Source organism: Capsicum annuum, chromosome 9, assembly GCF_002878395.1.
Source record: "Capsicum annuum cultivar UCD-10X-F1 chromosome 9, UCD10Xv1.1, whole genome shotgun sequence".
NCBI classification, from domain to species: Eukaryota; Viridiplantae; Streptophyta; class Magnoliopsida; order Solanales; family Solanaceae; genus Capsicum; species Capsicum annuum.
The window spans coordinates 10,278,597-10,305,780 of record NC_061119.1 but is presented as its reverse complement, the minus strand read 5'-3'; the positions used below and the strand labels follow the sequence as shown (position 1 = coordinate 10,305,780).

Here is a 27,184-nt window from a genome sequence, read left to right as displayed (position 1 = left end):
TAATTTAATTGTATATGTACTATCAAATCAACAAATATGACTTTCATGAAAAAAATATCTACACTTGATATCGTCCTTTGTAATTTGCATGAATTAATCAAGAGTTAACAAATAATGCATCATCTTTGCAATATAGACTATTATTTCAATTAGTCTCGCATCTTACGATAAATAAGATGTCATAAGGTGTCTCTTACTGAAATTTAATATTGTGAATGACATCAAATTTGATTGATGTTTTGAAGTGATGACATGCTAGAAAGGATATTTGGACGTTTACTTGGATCATATGTGTATAACATGTTTTTCTAGTAAACGTTTAATGTTTCCTTAAAATGGACCTAGGAATGATAATGGGCGGTGCGGTGTGGGTACAGTGCGGTTATTTTCTTAATCAATAAATCTAATAACCGCACCGCACCACAGAACTTTTAAATCCGCATAAACCCGCCTCACACACATACCCGCGCAAATTCGCACCGCACCATATTTTTTAAAATAGTTAATCATTATATTGTCATTATTGCTTTTTTAACGGGTATGACTTATGAGCTATTTATGAAAAGTCATTAAAAATTTTAGATATTGCATTACATTATAGTGTAGTTTTATGGTACTAAATCCTTTCACCTTCAAAAGTAGGGAGGACAATGGTGCGGTGCGGGTTTAAGCGCTTGCAAGACAGTGCGAGTTGAGATAAATGCGATTGCAGTACGGTGCGGACCAAAAATAAAAATAATTTAATTTTTGCGGGGCCGATTAGGTTAGGACTTGGAGTTAGAATTAAAATTTAAGATCTGAAAATAACCATTTTCTCTACTCAATAACTCTTATCAATCTCTCATCTTCACTTAATAATTGTTCATTCAATCAGCAGTCACTCATCTCTACTACGGCCTACGGACTACAGTAATTTTCACGCCCCTTTTTTAACCAAAAAAGATTAGATTTTAAAGTTTGAAATGGTTTTCATTATTAAAGTGACAAAAGATAAAAAATTTATTTCGAAAAAGGATTATTTACATTTTTTTATTCAGAGTCGCCACTTGACATAATCCGATGTGCCAAGTCACCTTTGAACAATCATTTTCAAAACAATTTGACTCTTTAAAACTGGTTTGCGAACAGAGATCCGGCTAAGGAATTCTGTTGACCGAGGGGAAGGTGTTAGGCACCCCTCGATCCCGTGGTTCAACCACGGTCACTTGGTAGAGAATATCGGCTAATTTTGATACTACAAATGTATAAACCACATAAAACACACAAAACAATCAATCAAACCAACAAAATAAAACAAATACAAAATCATAATGTCTAGTCCAATTATTACAAACCGAAACAAAAAAATGCGAAAATATAAATTCTATTCTAAACTAATCCTAGGCTAAACTCTGTTGCTTTACCCGATGCCTCGGGCCTTCACCACGATCATTTTTCGCCAACATAGTGTGTCGGGACATTCTTTGGTGAATAAATACAAATACCTCGGGGCATTCCCCGACCAAATGAATACACTTTTCAAACACAGTAAACAAGACATTCAACAAATATTTCAAACATTCCAACAATCCACCAACTCTAAATTTGCCTACTTGAGCCTACTGTTTGCCTACCCACTCAACGACATATAAGTTCAACATCAACGATGAATCAAAATACCATAATATTCACTTTTATCAATTTTTGATTCCCGACCCAAATTCATTCTAAACATCAATAAAATGTCATTTCAACATGCAGTCCATAATCACAAAATGAATCACAGAATAGTAACAACAACAATTTATATCATGTTTTGAATAGAATAAACGATGAAATAAAAAGACAAAGAAAGTAGAATTGGACCTCAATTTGACGATTTTATTTCGAACAACCAAGATGGATCGGAACTCGTAAAGCCACGAAACCTCGACGTTGCACAAACCAACCTCAACATAGATCCATTACTGTTTCTCGCCCCAATAGATCAAAAACCATAAAATGATGAAGAATCAAACTTAATCCATATCGTTTTTCGATGGATTTCGATGAATATTTGCCGGGAAGGGGACGGGAATGGTGGTTCCGTCACTGACAGTCATCGGAATGGGGTATTCCGACGAGTTTGATCGAACTTTTCGAGATTGGGTCATTTTTGGTTGCTTTCCGGTCAACCTCCGGTCGCACGAATAGTGCAAACGGCGATGGTAGAAGGGATGTTTGGTCGTCGATCTCCCTTTTTCTTTCTCGGTCATAGCTCTCTCTGTCTTCTCTCTCTCTCATGCTCAAATCCCTCTCGATTTCCATTTTCTTCTGTTCCTTCCTCAGTTCTTCATTTCCCGTGGGTGTGGGTGTGGGTGCGTGAATCTGTGTAGAAGAGGATGGTGGTCAGTGTGTGTGTGGTGTGTGCTCTTCGTGTATGGAGAGAGAAAAAAAGAGAAAAAAATTGAGTTTTCTCCTCCTCCAACTTTAAAATTGGTTTTCAATTCAATGTTGCTTGAGTTATCAAACCAAGGAAGTGTGTCTCCTTAGTTATCAAACCAAGGAAGTGTGTCTCCTTACAAATGTCGCTTGAATTATCCAAACAAGGAAGTGTGTCTTCTTACAGATGCTGCTTGAATTACCAAAACAAGAAAGTGCATCTCCTTACAAATGCTGGTTGAATTACCCAAACAAGAAAGTGTCTTCTTACAAATGCCGCTTGAATTACCCAAACAAAGAAATGCGTCTCCTTACAAATGTTGCTAGAAATACCCAAAAATGAAAGTGTGTCTCCTTACCAATGCCTCTTGAATTACTAAAAAAAAAGAAGTTTGTTTCCTTACCAATGCCGCTTAAATTACCAAAACAAGGAAGTGTGTCTCCTTACCAATGCTTCTTGAATTACCCAAACAAGAAAGTGTGTCTCCTTACAAATGTTGCTAGAAATACCCAAACAGGAAAGTGTGTCTCTTTACCAATGCCTCTTAAATTACCAAAATAAGGAAGTGCGTCTCCTTACCAATGTCGCTTAAATTACCAAAACAAGAAAGTGTGTCTCCTTACCAATGTTGCTTGAATTACCCAAACAAGAAAGTGCATCTCCTTACAAATGTTGCTTGAATTGTCCAAATAAGGAAGTGCGTCTCCTTACAAATATTGCTTGAATTGCCCAAACAAGGAAGTGCATCTCCTTACAAATACCGCTTGAATTACCAAACAAAGAATTGCGCCTCCTTACAAATGTTGCTTAAATTGGTCAAACAAGGAAGTGCGTCTCCTTACAAATACCACTTGAATTACCCAAATATAGAAGTGTGTCTCTCTACAAATGCTGCTTGAATTACCCCAAACAAGGGAGTGCGTCTCCTTACAAATACCACTTGAATTACCAAACAAGGAAGTGTGTCTCCTTACCAATGTTGCTTGAATTACCCAAACAAGGAAGTGCATCTCCTTACAAATGTTGCTTGAATTTCCCAAACAAGGAAGTACGTCTCCTTACAAATACCACTTAAATTACCCAAATATGGAAGTGCGTCTCTCTACAAATGCTACTTGAAGTACCCAAACAAAGAAGTGCGTCTCTTTACAAATGTCACTTGAATTTTCCAAGGAGATGTGTCTCCTTGACAAAGAAGTGTGTCTCCTAGAGATCTTGAATTATGAGTTTTATCATGGTTTTGATTACCAAACTTGTGCAACAACATTGCCTTTTGCATTTGTAGAAGTGAGAAATTACGGTCTTTGACGTTTAGGCTCCGAAATCCTTGATCTGAATATAACATGTGTTCCTGTTTCATGCAAAGAAAACTTGTGACTTTAAAACATGGTGGCTGGTTTGTGGCTTTAAATTTCGCGGCAATCGCTCTTGCCCCTATCACATTTAACCTTGCTTCTAACCATTAGCATATATCATCGACTTTCTACACCATTGACCAAACTCAGATTATCAAGAGTGACTCTGAAACAATTACAGTATCTCTGCTTTTCCATGCTCCTCAGATAAACCCCTTGAACCTTGGTATTTCCATAAGTTTTCAAACTTATCTGTTTGACAAAACTTTTCGCATGCCTTATTTTGGCTCACAATCATGTCTCTTTCATGTGCTAGCTTTTGTCTTGCTTTGTGCAATTAGAGAAGCTGGTAGCTAGTTTTGAAATCTTTTCTCACTGGCATAGACTTAACTTAAAGACAAGAGAAAAATGACAATGATTTTTTGGATAACTGACTCAAGAAAATAAAATAAAAATAAAAACAAAGAAAGGAAAGAAAAGACCATGAATGTCCCCATTTGAACAAAGAAATGAAAAATTTATCTAAAAATGACAGTCAATTCTAATGATTATGCCATGCATTTTGAATTAATCTGCCTGATCTTTCCATCCACACTTTCACCAATTATTGTTGAGTTAATGGCCTTAAAAATGAGTTGCTTCATTAGGTCAATTGTATTTAAGACCTCATTCGGCTAGTGACACCTTGAAGGGTTTTTGCCAATAAGTCTCTCTCATTTTTTTTCTCAGTTCAGCATTGCCTTATGGTGTCTGTGAGGATTTTTCACCATTGAGACTCTTATTTTCATTTCTCTCAACTCACAGTCGTCTTATGGTGCCTGTGAGGGTTTTCACCAATAATACTCTCTCATTTTTATTTCTTTCAACTTACCATCGTCTTACAGTGCCCGTGAGGATTTTCACCAATAAGACTCTCCCATTTTTTTTTATCTCTTGATTCTTATTGCTGAGGAAGACAAGTAGTTCCCAAAATGCGTCATCACATTCATTGCATGTTTAGTCTTAACATTCTCAAAGATTGATCTGAAGGTTTTGTTTTATTGTAACTTGGCTTTTGAATAGGTTAGGAAAAAAGGATAGCATGTGGCCTAAACGACACTTGAAGTGGGGTAGGACTTACAACGTTTGGAATTAACTCAAACAATGAGGATTAACTCATGCCCCAGTTTCTTTTGACTGGGTGATTCTAGATTGTTTCTGATTTTTGTTTCTTTTTTTTTCTCTTTTCTCTTTGGGATTTTTTCTGACCCTATTTTTGACACTCTTCTCTTTTCTTTCCTTTTGGACACTTTTTTTCGACACTTTTCTTTTGAGTTTTACTGACTCTATCTTGATTCCAAAAGAGGGATATGAAAGAAAATAGGACTAAAGCTCAAATGGGGTAAACAAAGGATGACACAATATTTAGATAGCAGAATGAAATGCCTTCGTCATATTAATTCTTAAAAATGCAAGTACATATCATGCAATATTAAAGTGAGAGATGATGATCATTTGTGACATTTTTTAAGCAATAACTTTAACTGAGTATGTGCGTCACTACTCTTGCATTTTGTTCAACATATCACTCCACTTTTGTTGTACATTCCTCACATCGAATGACTCATGCTTTCGTGGAGTTAATTTTTCTGTCCCTCAGGGTCGCACATCCGCTATTTGACCTAATTGAGCAATGTTTTTCAATTGATGACCAAGTTATTCTTATGATTCTCAAAATAATTGTCTTAATTTTCAAAGAAGGCTTGAACTTGATCACCAAATGCCTCAACAATCTACCTATTTTCTTAAATGCTCTCTTTTCCTAACTTTAACTCTCTGATTCAATATTCATGCTTAAACTGAATTTTAAGATCTGGCTGAAAATTCCTTTAGCATGTCATATCACTAGAGTCAACATAAAATGTACTGTGGAAGAAAACAAAGAAATATATATTTAAAATGCAAAGGAAAAAGGGACACTCTATTTAATTAAAATGAAAGATAGAAGGGTTTGAACACAACGACAAAATGGACAAAACAAGATAGATCCTGAACTACAACCCTGAACTAATTCGGATAACAAAAAATAAAACAAAACAAACTACCAGACCTCTTCCTAAGAGGGAGAGGAGTGACTTCTCAATTGCTCAGCCTGACATCTTAGCTACTGGTTTGCATAGAAGCGTGACTAGAGCTTTTCTCGCTGTCAATGTTTTACACCATAATTGATCTATCTTGAATCATCTTTTCAATTTCTCTTTTCAAAGCCCGACAATCTTCAATACTGTGATCCTGAACATCAGAATAATATGCACATCGTACACTAGGGTCAAAACTTCTTGAATGCGGGTCAGGATATATCTAAGGAGAGGAGTGATCATACCCCATTGTACCAATTTTTGAAATAAGTTGGCATATGACTCTCCAGTTGGTGTAAAGTTATCCCTCGATTTCTGTCTTATTTCATTATTTAGATTGGATCTAAAATCGGGCCTAGAAAGGCTTTGATATATTTGTGGAGTCAGAGGGTAACTCTGAGGAGTTAGTGCATGCTATTATGAGTAAGAAGGGAGTTTAATATATGGTTATACGCAGTATACTAGATATGAAGGTGGGGAAATGGAGGATAATGGATTTTAGGAGGGATTATAGAGAGCTTGGGTATGAACTTGGGCCTGAGATTGACGGCAACGACGACATCGTCTTTTTGGATGTGGTCGTTCTCTAACTACAATAACAACCATTTTCTCTAGCTCTTCTGGCACACTAGGCTTCTTGTTAAGAAATTTTGGCGGTCCAGTTAGCATAAAAGTAGGATCAGGAGTATAGCGATGATCACCAAGAGTATTGAGCAAGGGTCCATTAGCAGCATGAGGAAGCACAACTGTTGGGCGGTTGGTCAATGTAGAAGCCTCAGTAGGGGGTTGAGCAACAAAATCACAGATGACATGTGGTATTGTGAATGTAGCATGCTTATACTAAGGAGCTAGAGGAAAGTGGTAGAAGTATTGTAATGCTTTTGGCTTGAAATGAATTCTGAGTCATGTTGTGGTGCATTAACAACAGTAGGACACTGACTTTACGATTTTGGTGGAATACTCGAGGTATTTGTAGGATCAATAGTGAGAAATGGAGGAGGAGGCAACCCACTGGCCCAAGCTCGATGCATTTCATTCATTTGCTGTCTTAGTCTCCTAATCTCTTGCTTTAAACTCTTATTTTCCTGGCTTTTTGTTTGATCCATGATGTCAGTCTCTATATTCTTGTTGGACACAACTAACCCTTTGAATTTGGTGTGATGTGGAGGACCAGCCAGAATGCCACAAACCAACCACCTTAAACTGACTCAACAAAAAACAAATGTGTTAGGATTTTAACACTTTTTTCAAAACCTCTTTTTCCTTCTTTTTTTAAAAGATCACTGAACCCAAGAAGGGCACCTATGTATCTCACTCCTGAGAGAGGAGAATCAGGTGTGCGTAGTTCATGAAGTCCTGCCAAAATGACCGATCAAACTATTTTCTTTTTTCTTTTTTCTTAAAACTTTACTAAGAAAAGAAAATAACAAATTGTCAAAAGAATTGACGAAAATCTTTTTGAATTTTCAGCTATAAAATTTCTATACAAAATGAAACCTACTATTATCAAAGAAAAATCTTTTTGGATTTTCAATTTTGCATTCATACGTAAATAAAACTTGAAACTATTAAAGGAAAGTCTTTTTGTGATTTTCTTCTAGAGATGTATATGACACCTACTCGAAATGAAGAGTGAAAAAGATTATTTTTTTTTACATTTTTTAGATTTCTATACAAAATAAAACCTATAATTACCAAAGAAAAATCTTTTGAGGTTTTCAATTTTGAATTTCATACGAAAATAAAACTTGAAACTATTAAAGGAGAATTTTGTTGTAGTTTTCTCTTGAAGATGTATATGAAACATCTACTCTAAATGAAGAGTGAATAAAATATTTTTTGGATTTTTGAAATAAGATACCCAAACCCACAATAGGTTGTCTACGTATCTCACTCCCGAGAGAGGAGAATCAGGGGTGCGTAGTTCGTCCAGATTGGACAATTAAGGATTAAATGACAAACTAAACCCTGAATTGAGAGACACAACTAAAGACAGACGATGAAAATAAAATCTTTTTTGGGTTTTTAATTAGAAACTAACACCAACAACTATGAAAAAAAAATCTTTTTGATATTTTTGTTATATAAAAATGTCAAAGCTCCTATTGAAAGGAAATTTTTTTTTTTGGAGTTTTCGAATTGTGAATGCTTACTAAAGAAATAAAAGGAAATTTTTTTAACGTTTTTTATTTTTTGGGAAATGAGTGCAAAGAGTAAAAAACAAAAATTGAATTTTTGAATTGTGAAAAACAAAAGCCTTAAAGAACCCTAAAAACTACCAAATCTTTTTTTTTTCACTCTTTTTTTCTTCCTTTTTCAACAATTTCCTTCCTACACATTTTGCTTCTAACTCATGCTTTTGCCCAAATCAGCCTGTCAAATGACCTCGTTACCCTCAAAGATGCAACATTTAGCACGTAGGGATGCTTTAGAGGTGAGTTTCCTACAAAGGACCAAGTAGGTCCCGCTAGGTCTTCATATGATGCACATAAGCATGACCTAAAGGCTGATCTACGTTGGGGTTCACTAACAAGGCTGTTCGGGGGAGCGCATGATCGATAGTGGCTGCTTTGCTTTCCACCTACTCCATAACACCGACGGCTCCCCCCCTAAATAATGGTGACTCAACTAGAGGTCGTGTACAACACGTGTACTACAGACTTGTTGTAGAAAGAATGACTCGGGTTATGCACATGATGACAGATATAAAGCGGTAGCACATAAGATAAAAACTATAAACAAAGAGCACGTAGACACTCAACAGTGATAATACAATAACACAAAACAAAACAAACAAAATGTCTATACACCTATAGTGCCAAACTAAGCCGATACAACTCTAAAATAAACCAGAGATTTTGAGTTCGATCCCCAGCAAAGTCGCCAGAGCTGTCACACCCCTTTTTTAACCAAAAAAGATTAGATTTTAAAGTTTGAAATGGTTTTCATTATTAAAGTAACAAAAGATAAAAAGTTTGTTTAGAAAAAGGATTATTTATATTTTTTTATTCAGAGTTGTCACTTGGAATAATCCGGTGTGCCAAGTCACCTTTGAACAATCATTTTCAAAACAATTTGACTCTTTAAAACTGGTTTGCGAACAGAGATTCCGGCTAAGAAATTCTGTTGACCGAGGGGAAGGTGTTAGGCACCCCTTGATCCCGTGGTTCAACCACGGTCGCTTGGTAGAGAATATCGGCTAATTTTGATATTACAAATGTATAAACCACATAAAACACACAAAACAATAAATCAAACCAACAAAACAAAACAAAACAAATCCAAAATCATAATGTCCAGTCCAATTATTACAAACCGAAATAGAAAAATGCAAAAATATAAATTCTATTCTAAACTAGTCCTAGGCTAAACTCTGTTGCTTTACCCGATGCCTCGGGCCTTTATCACGATCATTTTTTGCCAACATAGTATGTCAGGGCATTTCCCAGCGAATAAATACAAATACCTCGGGGCATTCACCGACCAAATGAATACACTTTTCAAATACGGTAAACAAAACATTCAACAAATATTTCAAACATTCCAACAATCCACCAATCCTAAATTTACCTACCCGAGCCTACTATTTGCCTACCCACTCAACGACATATAATTTCAACATCAACAATGAATACCATAATATTCACTTTTATCAATTTTCAATTCCCGACCCAAATCCATTCTAAACATCAATAAAATGTCATTTCAACACACAGTCCATAATCACAAAATGAATCACAGAAACAACAACAATTCATATCATGTTTTGAATAGAATAAACGATGAAATAAAAAGACGAAGGAAGTAGAATTGGACTTCAATTTGATAATTTTATTTCGAACAACCAAGATGGATCGGAACTCGTAAAGCCACGGAACCTCGACGTTGCACAAACCAACTTCAACATAGATCCATTACTGTTTCTCGCCCCAATAGATCAGAAACCACAAAATGATGAAGAATCGGACTTAATCCATATCGTTTTTCGATGGATTTAGATGAATATTTATCGGGAAGGGGAAAGAAATGGTGGTTCCATCACTGCCAGACGTCGGAATGGGGTATTTCGGCGAGTTTGACTACATTTTTTTAGATTGGGTCATTTTTGGTTGTTTTTCGGTCAACCTCCGGCCATACGAACAGTGCAAACGGCGATGGTAGAAGGGACGTTTGGTCGTCGATCTCCCTTTTTCTTTCTCAATCACAACTCTTTCTATCTTCTCTCTCTCACGCTGAAATCCCTCTCAATCTCTCCTTCTTGATTTCCGTTCTCTTTTGTTCCTCCCTCAGCTCTCGTTTCCTCTGTGTGTGTGCATGAATTTATGTAGAAGAGGATGGTGGTCAGTGTGTGCGTGATGTGTGATCTTCGTGTATAGAGAGAGAAAAAAAGAAAAAAAATTGAGTTCTTTCCTCCTCCAGCTTTAAAAATTTGTTTTCAATTCAATAAAAACGTGGGGGTCCCTGGTGTCTTTCCTGGAAGGTTCCTTTTTTTCTTAGACAAGAAATGTGATGGGGAGGGGCACGTGGGTAGGTAAGGTAGGAGGGTATTGGGTGGTGAGGTGTAAAGTTGGTTAGGATAGGATTAAAACAAGATAGAATTTGTTAGGGATTATGTTAAGGGTTGTTATTTTTTTCTATTTTTGTGGGGTATAATCATATGGATGAGGGTGTATGGTAATGTGAGCTAAAAAATGAATAAAATAGAACTTGTGAGGGACAAAATTAGGTATCTACAGTAATATCCAGCTTTCTTCTTATTTTCACGGCAATATTCAGATTACCATGTTTCCCATAAGTAAAAAAATATTTGTGATTAAGTTAGTTGATCCTTAGGATTTTGAGATTTACTAAGGAAATTAGTGAATTTGTTGTTTGATTGTGCTAAAAAAATAGTTGCTGGGAGTTTGATCGTGCTAAAAAAATATTTTTTGTGATTTGTGTTATAATTTTTTGACTGGTGTGAAGCTGTTGTAGCTCATGCTGCAATTGTACAGTTACAATCTTACAGAATGTGCACAAAATATTGTCTCCCTCTCTAATTGTTTCCAGCATTGCCTTATGTCTTTTTCTTCTTCCATTTTCTTCACAAAGGCAACAAATCACCTTTAATTTTGAATATTCGTGACTATGTCTTCTTCTTTTTTCCGTCTTAATTGTGCTTGAACCTTGATGCACTTTACAAGAAATTTCTTGTGTTATTTTGATGGGCTTCAATGTAGTATTTTGATTATGAAGAATAGACGAGGGTATTATGATAGTATCAAGTATGTCACAAGTTGGTCTAATTTAGTCAGTAGTCAGGATGGTAATTATGTGAAAGTAAATTTTTGATGTTCTCGCACTGCGATCTTGTTTTCTGTTAGTATAATACTTTATGCCCACTTTTGATTAGGGATGACAATGATGCGGTGCAATTATTTTCTTAACCCGCAAATTTAATAACCGCCCCACCCCTCACCACATGGCTTTTAAATTCATTTCACACACATCCGCGTAAATTCGCACTGCACTACACTGCATTTTTTAAAATGATTAATCATCATATTGTCGTTTTTTTTTTTAAGGAGTATGACTTATGAGCTATCTATGAAAAGTCATTAAAAAATTCAGATATTGCATTACACTACAGTGTCATTTTAATGGTACTAAATCATAATGTAATGCAATATCTAGATTTTCTAATGACTTTTCATGGATAGCTCATAAGTCATACCCGTAAAAAAAGTAACAACGACAATATGACGATTAATTATTTTAAAAAATGCAGCGCGGTGTGGTGTGAATTTGCACAGGTATGTGTGTGGGGCGGATTTATGCGGGTTTAAAAGTTATGTGGTGCGGTTATTAAATTTACGAGTTAAGAAAATAACTTCACCCCGCACTGCACTGCACCATTGTCATCCCTAATCAAAAGTGACCATAAAATATTCTATTAACAGAGAACAAGATAATGAAAAAAAAAAAGACATAGCCACAAATACTAAAAGATGAAGGTGATTTGTTGCCTTTGTAAAAAAAATGAAAGAAGAAAAAGACATAACACAATGCTGGAAACAATTAGAGAGGGAGACAACATTTTGTAAGATTGTAACTATACAATTGCAGCATGAGCTACAACAACTCCATACCAGCCCAAAAATTACAACACAAATCAAAAAATTATTTTTTTAGCACAATTAAACTCCTAGCAACTATTTTTTAGCACAATCAAACAACAGATTCACTAATTTTCTCGTAAATCTCAAAATCCTAAGGATCAACTAGCTTAATCATAAACATTTTTTTTACTTCTGAGAAACATGAAAATCTGAATATTACCGTAAAAACAAGAAGAAATCTGAATATTACCGTAGTCCATAGCAAAAATAAGTAACTGCCGATTGAATGAACAATGGTTAACTTTTGTTGGGAAGTTGAGAGATTGAGAATCAAGAGAGTTACTGAGTCGAGAGAATGGTTATTTTTAGATCTTAAATTTTAATTCTAACCCCAAGTCCTAACCTAACCCGCCCTATGCAAATTAAATTATTTTTGATCCGTACCGCATTGCAATCGCATTTATCTCAATCCGCACTGTCTCGCACACACTTAAATCTGCACCACACCTTTTCATTGCCATCCCTATTTTTTATGGTGAAACGATTTAGTACCAAAAAACTGTAATGTAATGCAATATCTAAATTTTTTAGTGACTTTTCATAGATAGCTCGTAAGCCATACCCATTAAAAAAAACGACGACAATATGACGACTAATTATTTTAAAGAACGCGGTTGGTACGGATTTGCGCCGGTATATGTATAGGGCGGATTTATGCGGGTTTAAAAGTTATGTGGTGCTGTGCGGTTATTAAATTTGCGGATTAAGAAAATAACCGCACTACACCCGCACTGCACTGCCTCATTTCCATCCCTAGGTCCATTCTAAAGAAACATTAAACGTTTACTAGAAAACACGTTATACACGTATGATCCAAGTAAACGTCTAAATATCCTTTCTAGCATGCCATCAATTCAAAACATCAATCAAATTGGATGCCATTCGCAATATTAAATTGAGAAAACATATCATTTCCCCTCTGAACTTGTCCGCTCAACTTACTTTAACACTTAAACTAAACTTCATTTGTTTACCCCTTAATATCTTTAAAGGGATAATACTCACAAAAATACCTGAACTTTGACCGAATTTTCAGTTGAGCATACTGAACTTTGCAGGGGTTCTATTACCCCCTAGACTTTCTTTTTCGTATTTTAATGACATATATCTGCCCATTGGGACACATGTAAATATGAGGTTGGCGCATGTATACACGTGTAAAAATAAGATTGGCGCGTGTATTACACCGCCAGCCGCTGAAACTGGTATAGAGTTTCGGGGGGAGGGAATTAAATCCACTTTAAAAAATTTAGGGGGGTAATAGGACCCTCGCAAAGTTTAATCTGCTCAACTGGAAATTCGATCAAAGTTCAGGTATTTTTGTGAGTATTATCCCATCTTTAAAGTGTATTAAAATATCCCCTTAATAGCCCGCGTGTAAACAATCGTTCTTGGACGCGTTAAAACACATTTTTTGTCTATTAAATTTCTTTTAAATATCCGTTTTAAGGCCCCTAACAGTTATATCTGATTTACTATTTAAAAACCCTAATTTAACCTTCTCTTTCTTCTTCTTCATCTCCAATCCAAAATTTGGTCAATTCATGAAATTGATGCAAAAATTAAAATTGTTTTCTCTTTATTTGTTTAAACCATATAAATGTGAGATTAAAAAACATAAAGTAAAATTGTTTGTGCCGGGAGCCGATCTTAATGGTGGATTTTGTGCGTCAGCGGTGGATACTGTACTGTTGACGATGATTAAAGTGTTGTTCCATTTCCATTCTACACTATTTCAATCCCCGCCACTATTCCTTAATTTCATTACAAATTTATTTTTGTATGATTCTTTGTCCATTCGAGGACGAACGAATGATAAATTTGTATCTGATTGTAACGATCCATTTTGATGTTACTAAATTATTCATAATAAATTCATTCCTCAATATTAATTTGGATCCAAATTAGCCAATATTTTATTTATTGTGTCACCTTAAACTTTTCGACGAAAATTTTAGCCTTCGGATGTGTCTAGATAGACTCAAATCCGATGAATTTAATTATTCATAGGTGATAATAACAATACTTTAGCTTCAAATTTCTTTAAGTGTGAATTAAGGTCATACAATATCCCTAACACAAAGTTATATAAAACTTTCTTTTCGATACAGTTTTGATATGAGTTTCTATTAGGGACAACTTTAAATGATCATATATCTTAGAATATAAGGAGTTACTAAACCCATAACCTATCAAATTAAATATCTATGAGTCTTCTTTTCAACGCAACAAATCGTCTCTCAATTCGAATTTGAAGAAAAAAGTTATGACTATTTTACTGAGCACTGTCCGGGCTAAAATGGGATTTTGCTGTAGAGAAAATTCTGATGATATTTAAATCCGCTTCATCTGTATTTTAGGTCTAAAAATTCTAAATTTCATTCCCCAACCCTAGAGAGGTGATTTCCCAAGGCTTAATGTGAAATTTCCTTCATTGAGGTAAGTTTTTCCATTATTTTCCCCGTCTTTTAGTCCTTTAACATCTTAGAATCCTTTGAAAGACCTTTAATGGTGGAATTCTTTTGGGAAATATTCATGGGTGTTTTTAATATGACCTATAGCTGATTTTAAACTATAAGTTAAAGATTCCTAACATGAATTTCATAAACTAGATTAGGAATTTTGATGGTTAGCAACCTTGAATTCTGTAAAGATGAGATCTTTAGCATAAAAAACTCCATTAATGGAGATGAGTTAAGCTTGAAAGAGCTAATTAATGATTAAATGACATTGAGAAATGATATAGACCTTGAATTAAGGATAGAACTAGTGAGTTTGAATCCCCAAGTTATTTGTTTGAAGAGTAATTGTTTAATTACTCTTATTATTGCTTGACTTTTAGAAGGTTGATTATTCCAAGGCATGAAGGAAAGGAAATAACATTTTTATTGTAGCTTGCTTAATTCAAAAGCTTAGCGTCCAGGTAGGCTAGGTTTAATGAGTAGAAGATTGTGCTATTTTATATTTTCATAATTTAGAATTGATGGGAGAAAGTATGTCTAGGCGTGCGGTAATGGAGTTGAGGTGGATAAAAACACGAGTACTTAACTTTAATCCCAAAAACTACATTATTGATTGATTATGTGATATTTATGATATTTGTGTTATGTGCCCAAAAGGAGATTGTTGTAAATGTAGTATATGAACATGATGTTTTTTTTTGTTGTTCTAGTGATGAACCTAGTTGAGTTGTAATGGTATTAAGTTGTATGTATTGTGCAATAATAAGATGAGGAGAATTATGCTAAGATCGAATATTGACAGGCATAGTAATATCTAAGGGATAGGTGACTTGAATTAATGTGATGGTTGTATTATGTGGAAAGAGGTAAAGGATAATGATACGCGTGAATGTGCTAGTTATAGGTGGTGATATTAGAACCCAAGTTGCAGTATTTAAGAAGATAATGATATTTTTAACAATTAATGAGTAATTAAGGCTCCAATTGTGACTTGTATGCGTAAGAATTAGATTGTGATTTATTTTATAATATTCTTATTTTGATATTGATAAAAATACTATATCTATTGGATGCCGACGAGAGGCTAAATTGGTGATAATGATGGTTTATTGAATTGTGCCTATGAGTGGCTTGTTTGATAATTATAACTCCTTAAAGTAATGCCATGAATACTTGTTGATTGGTATTCGGACATGTTTGAAATTGTTGATGTTTGGATTATTGATGCGTGTATAAATGATTATTGAAAATTTACTTGATGGAATTGTCTTATGACTTTAAGTGAACTTGTAAACTTGGTACATTGTGTTGTATGTTGTGAGGTTGTGTAAATTTGATATTGATAATACTTGTATATGTTGGATCAGATACCACGCCAGTACGGATATGTATATATTGGATCGGGTACCACGCCGATATGGATATGTATATGTTGGATTGGGTACCATACCGGTACAAATATGTATATGTTGGATTGGGTATGTTGGATCGGGTACCACGTCGGTACGGATATGTATATGTTGGATAGGGTACCACGTCGGTACGAATATGTATATGTTGGATCAGGTACCACGCCGGTACGGATATATATATATTGGATCGGGTACCACGCCGGTACGGTACATGAACATAGATTGTTCCCTGCAGGTCATGACTATTTGGGAAAAAATAAGTCCCATAGCATGTGTGTACATATTTGTGTTGAGTCTGTGGATGTTTGTAGTATGGTTGATACTCTGATGGTTATTCGGCTTATTTATGAGCACTGTTTGATGTGTTATTGTTGTGTTGTTAATTCATTGGGTATTTGATTGTGTGATATGTATGTGAAAAAGTGAAACTTTGTACTTACTTATATGTGGGTTGACTTGTTTCACTTGTACGTGTTTTAATGACTGCTTACTAGAATGGCTAGTTATCATTCCTTAATATTATAATAGAGCATTTGGTTGTTAGCCCGAGAATTTAGTGTGGGTTGTCTATGATTACGGATTTGTTCCTGTGAATATGAGTATGAGAAAAGATAAGGTGAATAAAGAGGAATAGTGTTGTATTAGCGTTGGATTGTGGTTGATGGTGTGAATTAATGAGGCTAGAGTATGTTAGTAGCGAATATAATATTGATAAAGTTGGAAGAGTAGTGGGATGTTGTAACTTATATAGGTAAAGTAATAATATTATTACCACCTCAGTTGAATTATATTCCATTCAGGATGTCATGATTTATTTTTCTTAATTCTATTTTATGATTATATGAACTAACACGGTCGACCGATGATGCCTACCAGTACGTGTAGTTGTACTGACCCTACTCTTCTACATTCCTTCTTGGAGTGTAAACTGAATACAGGTTAGTTGCAGTTACTAGATAGACGATGATATTCAACACTAACTTTTGCACTTTCATCCTGGCAGATGTTAGAGTCTTTGTATTATTATTTTATTGTCAGTTTATATTGTAGTAGATAGCTCTTGTACATGTCTGGTCAAGTCCTGGGATAGTGAAGGACAATTGTAAGAAGTTTTTGAAAAAGTTTACTTATTAATATTTAATTTATATTATTATATTTAATTTAGTATTTTCTTAAAACAGAAGTCTTCCGCATATTTTTAGTTGGGTAGTAAAGGTTCTTCTAGCTACTTAGAATAGCGTAGGTGCCCGCACGATCTAGTAGTTTGGATCGTGACATGGGTATTATGAAATTGTTGGTGTTGGTGATGGGTGTTGTAAAATTTACAATCATTTCAAATATTTTTGAAATTAATATCGATGGAGGTGATATTACTGTTGGGTGTAAATATCCCTAAAGTTTTCAAGACTAAACTTAGCTGCAAAATAGAAATTATATTTTTAGATATTTGAATTATTTTTAGTCAACCTTCACCCATTTCATACCCTCGAATCTTAAATTTAAATCATGAAGGACCCAACCTCTAGATCCGCACCAATATCGAACACTAAACCTGTGTTCAATAGGTCACATAGAGACAAGTTTACTATTTTTTTCTTAACATCAATCGATTCGAAACTCCACTTAGTTTCATCCAAACTTCATCCTAGTCATGGATAGATAACTCAGGTTCGGATCCATAAGCAGTAATAATTTTTCTTGTGAAAACTCGCTTTCGTTACAACTCCGATGGGTTCATAGGTCAACAGAGACAACTTTACTATTGTTCTTTAACATCAGTCGACTCAGACCACCAACTAGTTTCATCCAAGCTTCATCCTAGTCATGGATGGATAACTCAGGTTCGAGTCCATAAGCAGTAACAATTTTTCTTGTGACGATGCACGTTCATTACGGCTCCCATGAGTTCCCTTGACCAAGCCATTGTGTATGAGTCGCTGACTCATTCTTCAATGGGCATGCGATCAGAACCCTTGCTTTACTGCAAGGCTCCTCTTTCAAATTAACATTATATATGTAAATAAATTAAAACATTGTTATTTCTCATTTGTCTTTAGATTCAATTCAATATTATTACTTCACAATTGCAGTGGAGTAAATAAGAAGACAATTTTTGTTTGGATTCATGATAATCTCGTAATAGATTCACACAATATGAAAAACACTAAATAAATGTGAATATACATGACAAATAGACTCGTAATATTGAAACAATAAGTAAACATAACAATACATGTAGCAACTTGACTAATAGTATGAAAACATCAAATAAACGTGACAATTTATTTTTCATTTATCTTTAGATTTAGTTCAACATTATTACTTTGCAAATGTAATGGAACATTTAAAAAGAAAAATTTTGTTGGAAAATTTTTTGTTGGGATTCATGGCAATATCATAATAGATTCACATAATATGAAAGCACTAAATAAACATGACCAAACACATGACAAGTGGACTCATAATGTGAAAACAATAAATAAACATGATAATACATGTGACAAATAAACTCATAATGTGAAAACATAAACTAAATATGATAATACATGTGACAAATAGACTTGTGCGCCTACTATAAATTAGAGAAGCATTCTCCTTAAAATTGCACGGACTTGTTCAACCAAAAGAACCTTTTATTCTTTAGTTATTTAATTTTGCAATGGATAAGAAAACTGGGAAGGGTAGGCAAAAAATTGAAATGAAACTGATTGAAGATAACAAAGCACACATCGTTACTTTATCAAAAAGGAAAAAAGGATTGTACAAGAAAGCAAAGGAGTATTCAACTCTAACCGGAGCAGATGTAGGTGTTGTGCTTATTACACCAAGTGGAAAACCACATTTCTATAGCTCCACAAGTATAGAAAAAATAACAGATAAATTTCTTGAATTGAAACAAGACGATCGCCAACGCGATCATGATGATGTAGGCAAATCAAATGTCTTTGAGACATTCGAAGATCTTCGCAAAGAAGTACAAGCATTGAATGAGAAAGAAAAAGAGCGAATACTAAGGTACAAAATCATGCACCCTCACTCAGAAGTACCGTCAGACAAACACAGGTTAGAGCAGCTGGAGGCAATCAAGTCGCAATTGGACAAAATTAAAAATGAAAAAAAAAGGTTATGTTCCAGTCAAGCTAATCAAGTTTGATTTAAATGGTGCACTAGATCCAAAAAGAGGATGAGAAACCTTGAACTCAAAACATGGAGGTAGTAATTAGAGTTCTTAAATTTAGAGTTGTGTTCGGAGGAATCTTTACCAGTTATCGTGTCTTTTAGTATGATTCTTGTCTTTGTTATTAAATAAATTGTTGTTAGTCTTCAGTAATCTATTTATCTCAGGTTTTAGACGACAAAAAAAAAGTTATGGAGTTCTTACGTTATTAAATCAAGTCTTTTCATTGTTTTATCTTTAGTCTATAATAATGTGTTGCATTGCCTAAATTGGTAAATCAATTGAAATCTTTTATTGAACTAGTGAACAGTGTAAAAGTGATAGAGCAAAAAAAACCTCCGTGAGCTCATTAGTTTTCTTTATGTTTCCATCTCAAGTGAGGTTGATGCATTTACATTTTACACCATAACTAGCTCTCCGTAGATGGTAGGGATCTCTGTAATATGAGTTTATCTAGTATCTATTGACTTTATCGGCGTATTTAGGATTTCAAGAGCGATGTCATGTCTAGCATTTCAACCCGATCTGCATATCCAATGTAATAGAGTACCTTATTTTTTTTATCGCAAGCACATACACCAACGAGGTTCCTTTCTAGTACAATACAAAATAAATTTCACTCTACTTATTCCTATTATGGCTCCATTTTTTTAAATAATAGTGTAACCTCAATTACTAAATTAGCAATGTAAGTATTAACTATTTAAAATCAAATTGCTCCTTCGAAGTATGAAATAATGTGTATAAATCTTTAAATTATTAATGACCGCATAACAATCTTTAAATTATAACGATCATCGATTTGTTGCTTTTGCAAAGAAAATGAAAGAAGAAAAAGACATGACGCAATGCTGAAAACAATTATATTAGAGAGGCAAACACTATTTTGTGCACAATCTGTAAGACTGTAACTATACAATTGCAGCATGAGCTACAATAGCTCCATACCAGCCAAAAAATTACAACACAAATAAGAAAAAAAAATATTTTTGTAGCACAATCAAACTTCGAGGCCCCAACAACTATTTTTTTAACACAATCAAACAACAAATTCACTAATTTTTCTCGTAAGTCTCAAAATCCTAAAAATCAACCATCTTAATCACACATATTTTTTTTACTTCTGTGAAACATGGGGATCTGAATATTACCGCAGTCCGTAGAAGAGATGAGTGACTACTGATTGAATAAACAACGGTTAACTTTTGATGGGAAGATGAGAGATTGAGAATCGAGAGAGTTACCGAGTCGAGAGAATGGTTATTTTCAGATCTTAAATTTTAATTCCAAAGCCCCAAGTCCTAACCCAACCAGCCCTGCACCCGCTCCGTAAAAATTAAATTATTTTTATTTTTGATCCACACTGCACCGCATCGCAACCACATTTATCTCAAACCGCCTCGCCCCGCACACACTTAAACCCGCACCGTATCGCCTCATTGCCATCCTCAAATGGACCCATTTGACCATAAGAATTTTTCATTTTTTTTCGAAAAATTATTTCACTTTATGTAAATTGGGGTGTTTGGCCATGGGTATTCCAAATTGTTTTTAGAAAAGTGAAGACAATTTCAGTTTTTTTTTATTGTTACAAATAACCCCATTTTTTTTTTTACTTTTACAAAGTCATCCTATTAATTTCAGCCAACAGCCAAAGTTAAATGCCTAACTACCACATTACTCTCTTCTTCCTACTCCCATCGATAAAATAACTCAAAATTGAAGGTAACTTAAATTTTTTTTCTTCTTTCTCAAAATCTCCTCATGATACAACGAAACTTAATCCGTCCATTTTTACAATTCTTATGCAATACCAACAACAAAGTCAACATTATCATCTACTTTCACATTGATTATATCTTGTAGGTAAATTAGTTTAGTTGAGTGATTTTGATAATTTTTAAAAATTTAGGGTACAAAATTATATATAGAAAAATCTTTCCAAAAGTGTAAAAAAGAAATTCAAAAAAATATGATCAAACACAACTTGAATTTCAACTTCAACTTTGATTCCTATTCCAACTCTAAAAATTTTTAATTTCCAAACTTATGAAATTTGAATTAATCAAACTAATGAAATTAGAATTTTTAGACACTCTTGAAAAATAAAAATAGAAATCTAATAGATTATTTACAAAGACACATGTCAAAATTGTAACTCCTTAAAGACTATTTCTCATTATCTTCCAAGGCTTTCCCACATATCTGGCTCTGTCAACAACTCATCCATTTCTTCCTCTCCACCTGTCCCCCCACCGCCACCCCCACCCCCACCCCCACCCCCACCCCATTCTTGATTTCACTTCCAAATTCTCAACAATATACCAACAATCCCCTCAGCCAAGAAAAGGGTATTTTCAGTCTTTTGCCATTCTTGATTTCACTTCCAAATTCTCAACAAACCCCAAAATCCTCTAAAACCAAGAAAAGGGTGTTTGCCAGTACTTTTTTTTGTACTTAGATCTGACAAAAAAATTCCAATCGTTTTCAATGTCTCAACATCCATTGAAAGCAGTAACACTTACCCATGTTAGATACCAAAAGGGTGATCAATTAGGCCATTTCTTAGCATGGGTGTCTTTAGTTCCTGTATTCATAAGTCTTGGTGGTTTCAGTTCTCACTTCATTTTTCGTAGAGAGCTTCAAACCATGTTCTTTGCTCTTGGGCTATTGATTTCTCAGTTTGTTAATGAAGTCATTAAGACATCAGTACAACAAGCTAGGCCTGAAACTTGTGCACTTCTTGAAATGTGTGATTCACATGGATGGCCTTCTAGTCATTCACAATACATGTTCTTTTTTGCTGTGTATTTTACTTTGTTGACATATAGAAGGTTGGGGTTGATTTGTAGGAATCAGTTGATAGTTGCATATCTTTTGGTTTGGCCTATGGCGGTTTTGACGATGTATTCGAGGGTGTATTTGGGTTATCATACAGTTGCTCAAGTGTTTGCGGGTGCTGGTTTGGGTGCTGTGCTTGGTTGGGGTTGGTTTTGGATTGTTAACAATGTGATTAGTGGTTTGTTTCCTGTTATTGAAGAGAGTGCTTTTGGGAGGTTCTTTTATGTTAAGGATACTTCTCATATTCCTAATGTGTTGAGATTTGAGTATGAGAATGCAAGGTCTGCGAGGAAGCATCCGTCCTATAAGCGTGCTGATTGATTGCTTGATTACTCATCGTTCGCTGGTAAGAGAATTTGTATTCTTTTTATTGTGACAATGATGATGAGTCTTAGTAGTTCTAATTTGTTTAGTCTCTTTATGTTAGATGACCCTTGGTTTGTCTATATTATTATTTGATTATCGGTATGAAATGAGTTCAAGTGGCACGGAATGTATATTGCGGATTCATAATAGCTGACTCGATAGGTTTTGGCTTGACACTAGTTGTTGTTATTGTTGTTGTGTGATGTGTTGTTAGAGGCAAAATTTAACTTTGATTGAAGTGTGTGTTACAAGCTAAGTTGCGCGGACTCTTCACTTTCGATGCCGCACTCGTGTCGGATTCTTCAAAAATACACTATTTTTGGCGAATCCGATACACACCCATTGACATTTTTGACGAGTCCGAGCAACATAGCTTACAAGCGTGCTGATTGATTACTAGTCGTTCATTGGTTAGAGAATTTATTCCTTTTATTATGATGATTATGTAAAATGAGCTTAATAGCACGCACCAACTTGATTGGGACTGAGGGGTAGTTGTTGTACTTTGTTTAATCTGTTTGTTTTAGAGAACCCTTAGTCGGAGGCGGATCTAGGATTTTTATAACACGAGTGCACCACTAAAAAAGGAGGAAAAAAGAAGTATAAGTGGGAATTGATACTTGCTCCTTTAGGTGAATAGCTTAGCATTCAACGAAGTATACCATTTAGCCCTTTTGGAGCATTGGTTGCCAACAAATGATATTAGATCAATTCTAGTGAATATGTAAATATATTTAATTTGGTGGAGAGACCATGAGTTCCGCACCTAATACGATTTGTGACATCATTGTTGATCTTCTTATTTCCTTGGATTAAAGATCTAGGATACTTGAAACTTACTCTCTTGGAGATGGCCTGTGTATCAATCCTCACCTCCACGTCTACCTATCATTATGCATCAATAAACTTGCGCTCTAAGTATTCTGTTTTGGTCATGCTCAACTTGGACCCTTTAGACTATAGGGTTCATCTCCAAACCTCCAATCTAGCGTTAAGTCCACCACGAGTCTCATCAATCAGTACTATATCACCTGCAATGTTAGTTCATGGATGAATACAGAATACCACAAAATAATGAAAATTCATGGTTAAGTCAAAAGTAACTTATTAACCAAATATTTTGTGGGAAATTTGACCTTCATCTATCTTAGAATCACTTTGTTATTACCTTGAATTGCAAAGGGTTATTATGGTGGGTTGAATGAAGGGCACTTGCCTTCTGATGGGTTGTTGGTAGTGTTTGAGTGCAAGTCTATTAAGACGACACTTAAAAGTGAAGAGGTGAGACAAGGCAGACAGAAAAACCACGGTGATTTATTTATTTATATTAAATTTTATGGTGGTGTCAGGGTTAGCTCTTATACACCTCGACTATTTTATCGGGGCACGTGCTGCCTCCCACCGGTACAGGAAACTTTGCTTACCAAGGCTTAGGCAAATGGAAGAAATGACTGGTGTTTTTGCCTCGTTTGGGGCTGAATGTAAGACCTCATGTTTCTTCTCCAACATTATCGACTACTAGACCACACCCTTGGAAGCACAAGAAAAGTTACTTATTATGTCCAAAGAACTCGAAGCTGAAGCCGAAGGTCAAGGTCTATCTTATATTTTAAAGCTTATTTCTAACATAATAGCATTGTGTCGATTAGGAATAGCATATTTCACTTGCGTATCTAAAGTCCATTGAATTGAACTCAGCAAATCAACGTAGCCTCTTTCTGTTGGTGTATCTAGTCCCTATTTTATCACTTTTAATCATCATATTGTTCCACTTACTAGTCAGTGCATATTTAGGTCTACGTAGTGTGTTACATTGACATATTTGCTTATACTGAATTTGGATAAGGACCTCAATGACCTAAGATATGATGGAGAAACTAAATTTCCTTCTATTGTTAACATGCAATTCTATCCTTCTTGGATTACGTCCTAGACGAATTAAGGAAACGAATAATTGTTAATACCGTTCTCTCGTCTCTTGATTCCGATCTTAAGTTGACAAACGATGCACATCAAGGATATCCGATATATGATGCGCCTAAGCTGATCAATGTATAGGTTGGTGTATCATGCCCAGGGATCACACACAATCTCAAATAAGTATTATATCACTGAGTTGCTCGGAACGATCTGATAAGTTGATTTTTCAATATATTTTTCAGTTGAATTTCCTAATAACCAAATAGGACGCACTCTTCCAGTTTGGGACAATTTGAAAGCCATTTGATCAGAAACCTCTGGCAATAAATTCTAATATCCGTACAAATGATAAATTTAATTTCAGTTGAACAAAATTTACCAAAATAATAATAAAAGGAATTACTTTCTAACAGATGCAGTAATTTCTGACAGATGTACATTTCAAATAATCGTAGTGCTTGTAGCAACAACAACATACTAATGTAATCCCACAAATGGGGTCTAGGGAGGATGGCGCGTACGCAGCCGTACCGTACCTTGTGAAGATAGAGAGGATGTTAGACCATCGACTCAAAGTAATGATAGGTATAAATCATTGAAGTAAATATTAACAATGCAATTGAATTTCCGGACTTATCTCAACAACGTTTAAGCAAGATAAGAGAAATAAGAACGATGAATTGGTTAAGCCACCGGACATTGCCAATTTAAGGGTTAGTATTGAAGTGGATCAGGTGTTAAATCATACCTTGTGTATTTTGGATGGAATATATAGAAGGCATATGTATTTTTTATGGAATAATTTAATTATAGGTCTAAAGTGCATTAGGGAGCATTATAATGTGTGAGTTGTATTGTATGCACTATGAATTTAGTGTTACTGGGCATACAATTGCTGATATGACTGAAAGGAAAGTTTGAAAATAACATTGAAAGTTATAAAGATGATGTAAAAAAAGAGAAGTAGTTAGTTCAAAAACTTTATTTAAGCTAATCAAGGTTAAAAGTAACAATAAACGTAACTAATTAGAGGTGCAAAATCATCTTATAAGATTTTATTAAGCTGGAGTTAAGTTTTATTCTTTTTTGAATCACATTAGGAGAAAATGTACGTGTAAATGAAAAACAAAACTAGCTATTTCACATGTTCCTTTTTTTGCATGGTATAGAATTAACATTATAAAAAAATGACAGTCTGGCTCATAAAGCATCCCGCATTAGCAAGGTCCGGGGAAGGCCATTGCAAGCATTAGTGGTTGCTCCTATGGCTTAAACCCCAATCAAGGAGGCTTGTAGTTAGGAACATTCATGTGCTAAATAATCCAAGCCACGGAGATGTTAATCTTGGTCAAGTAACGCATGTATTTAGAGTTTACCTCTTTATTTTTTAAATCATAGAAGTTGATAAGAAACTGCTTTACATGTCAATTTACCGTGACAAGGTTCAATAGTTAGATAAAGAACACATATACTTCTTAGGGATGGAAATCTCCCTTTTTGTGTTTTATGCCTAAACGATGAGTTCCCAATCCGTTGTTTAATAATGCAAAACCTACTGGCCGATGATCGTTATGATTTAGAGATTGTTATGCAGTCATTAATAATTTAAAGAGTTATACACATGAATTACATGCTTTGAAGGAGCAATTGATTTTAAATAGTTAATACTTACGTTGCTAATTTAGTAATTGGGGTTACATTATTATTAAAAAAAATGGAGCCAGAATAGGAATAAGTTGAGTGAAATTTATTTTGTATCATACTAGAAGGAATCCCGTTGGTGTATGTGCTTGCGATAAAAAGAAATAAGGTACTCTATTACATTGCATACATGGATCGGGTTGAAAAACTAGACGCGAAGTTGCTCATGAAATCCTAAATATGCCGATAAAGTCAATAGATGCTAGATAAGCTCATATTACTGAGATCCCCACCATCTACAGAGAGCTAATGGTGGTGTTAAATGTAAATGCATCAACCTCACTTGAGATGGAAACATAAAGAACACTAATTAGTGCGCGGAGGTTTTCTTTGTTCCATCACTTTCACACTATTCACTAAATCAATAAAAGATTTCAATTGATTTACCATTTTAGGCAACACAAAACATTATTATAGACTAAAGATAAAATAAATGAAAAGACTTGATTTAATAACGCAAGAACTCTATAACTTCTCTTTTTTTTTTTTTTAAAACCTTAGATAAATGAATGACCGAAGACTAACAACAATTGATTTAATAACAAAGACAAGAACCATACTAAAAGACTCGATAACTGCTTAAGTTTCCTTTGAACACAACTCTAAATTTAAGAACTCCAATTACTACCTCCATCTTAATTATGACTTCAAGACCTCTCCTCCTCTTTTGGCTCAAGTTCACCATTTAAATCAAACTTGATTAGTTTGGCTGGAACATGACCTTTCTTTCCTTTTTTTAATTTTGTCCAACCACGACTTGATTGCCTCCAGCTGCTTCAACCTGTGTTTGTCCGGCGGTACTTCTGAGTGAAGGTGCATGATTTTGTACCTTAGTATTCGCTCTTTTTCTTTCTCGTTCAATGCTTGTACTTCTTTGCGAAGATCTTCAAATGTCTCAAAGACATCTGATTTGCCCATATCATCATGATCACTTTGGCGATCGTCTTGTTTCAATTCAAGAAACTTATTTGTTATTTTTTCTATACTTGTGGAGCCATAGGAATGTGCTTTTCCACTTGCTGTGATAAGCACAACACCTACATCTGCTCCGGTGAGAGTTGAATACTCCTTTGCTTTCTTGTACAAGCCTTTTTTCCTTTTCGATAAAGTAACAGTGCGTGCTTCGTTATCTTCAATCAGTTTCATTTCAATTTTTTGCCTACCCTTTCCGGTCCTCTTATCCATTGCAAAATTAAATAACTAAAGAATAAAAAGTTGTTTTGGTTGAACAAGCCTGTGTAATTTTGAAGGGAATGCTTGTCTAATTTATAGT

At 34.7% G+C, this 27,184-nt stretch overlaps 3 protein-coding genes across 3 annotated transcripts in view; 2 read left to right on the top strand and 1 right to left on the bottom strand.

Moving 5' to 3' along the window:
* Positions 1 to 18,564: 18,564 nt before the first annotated feature.
* On the top strand, positions 18,565 to 19,059 carry LOC107841679 (agamous-like MADS-box protein AGL29). The gene has a single exon (XM_016685531.1). It carries the CDS (start codon positions 18,565 to 18,567, stop codon positions 19,057 to 19,059), a length of 495 nt encoding a protein of 164 aa, XP_016541017.1.
* Positions 19,060 to 21,264: 2,205 nt separating this feature from the next.
* LOC107843045 (lipid phosphate phosphatase gamma) overlaps positions 21,265 to 27,184 on the top strand; it is an 18,315-nt gene continuing 12,395 nt past the window's right edge. The window contains exon 1 of the mRNA XM_016687181.2: positions 21,265 to 22,270. Within this exon, the coding sequence (XP_016542667.1) occupies positions 21,574 to 22,245 (672 nt within the window). The 5' untranslated portion in view covers positions 21,265 to 21,573 and the 3' untranslated portion in view covers positions 22,246 to 22,270. The remainder of the gene's footprint in view (positions 22,271 to 27,184) is intronic.
* LOC107841678 (agamous-like MADS-box protein AGL29) lies at positions 26,602 to 27,096 on the bottom strand. The gene has a single exon (XM_016685530.1). It carries the CDS (start codon positions 27,094 to 27,096, stop codon positions 26,602 to 26,604), a length of 495 nt encoding a protein of 164 aa, XP_016541016.1.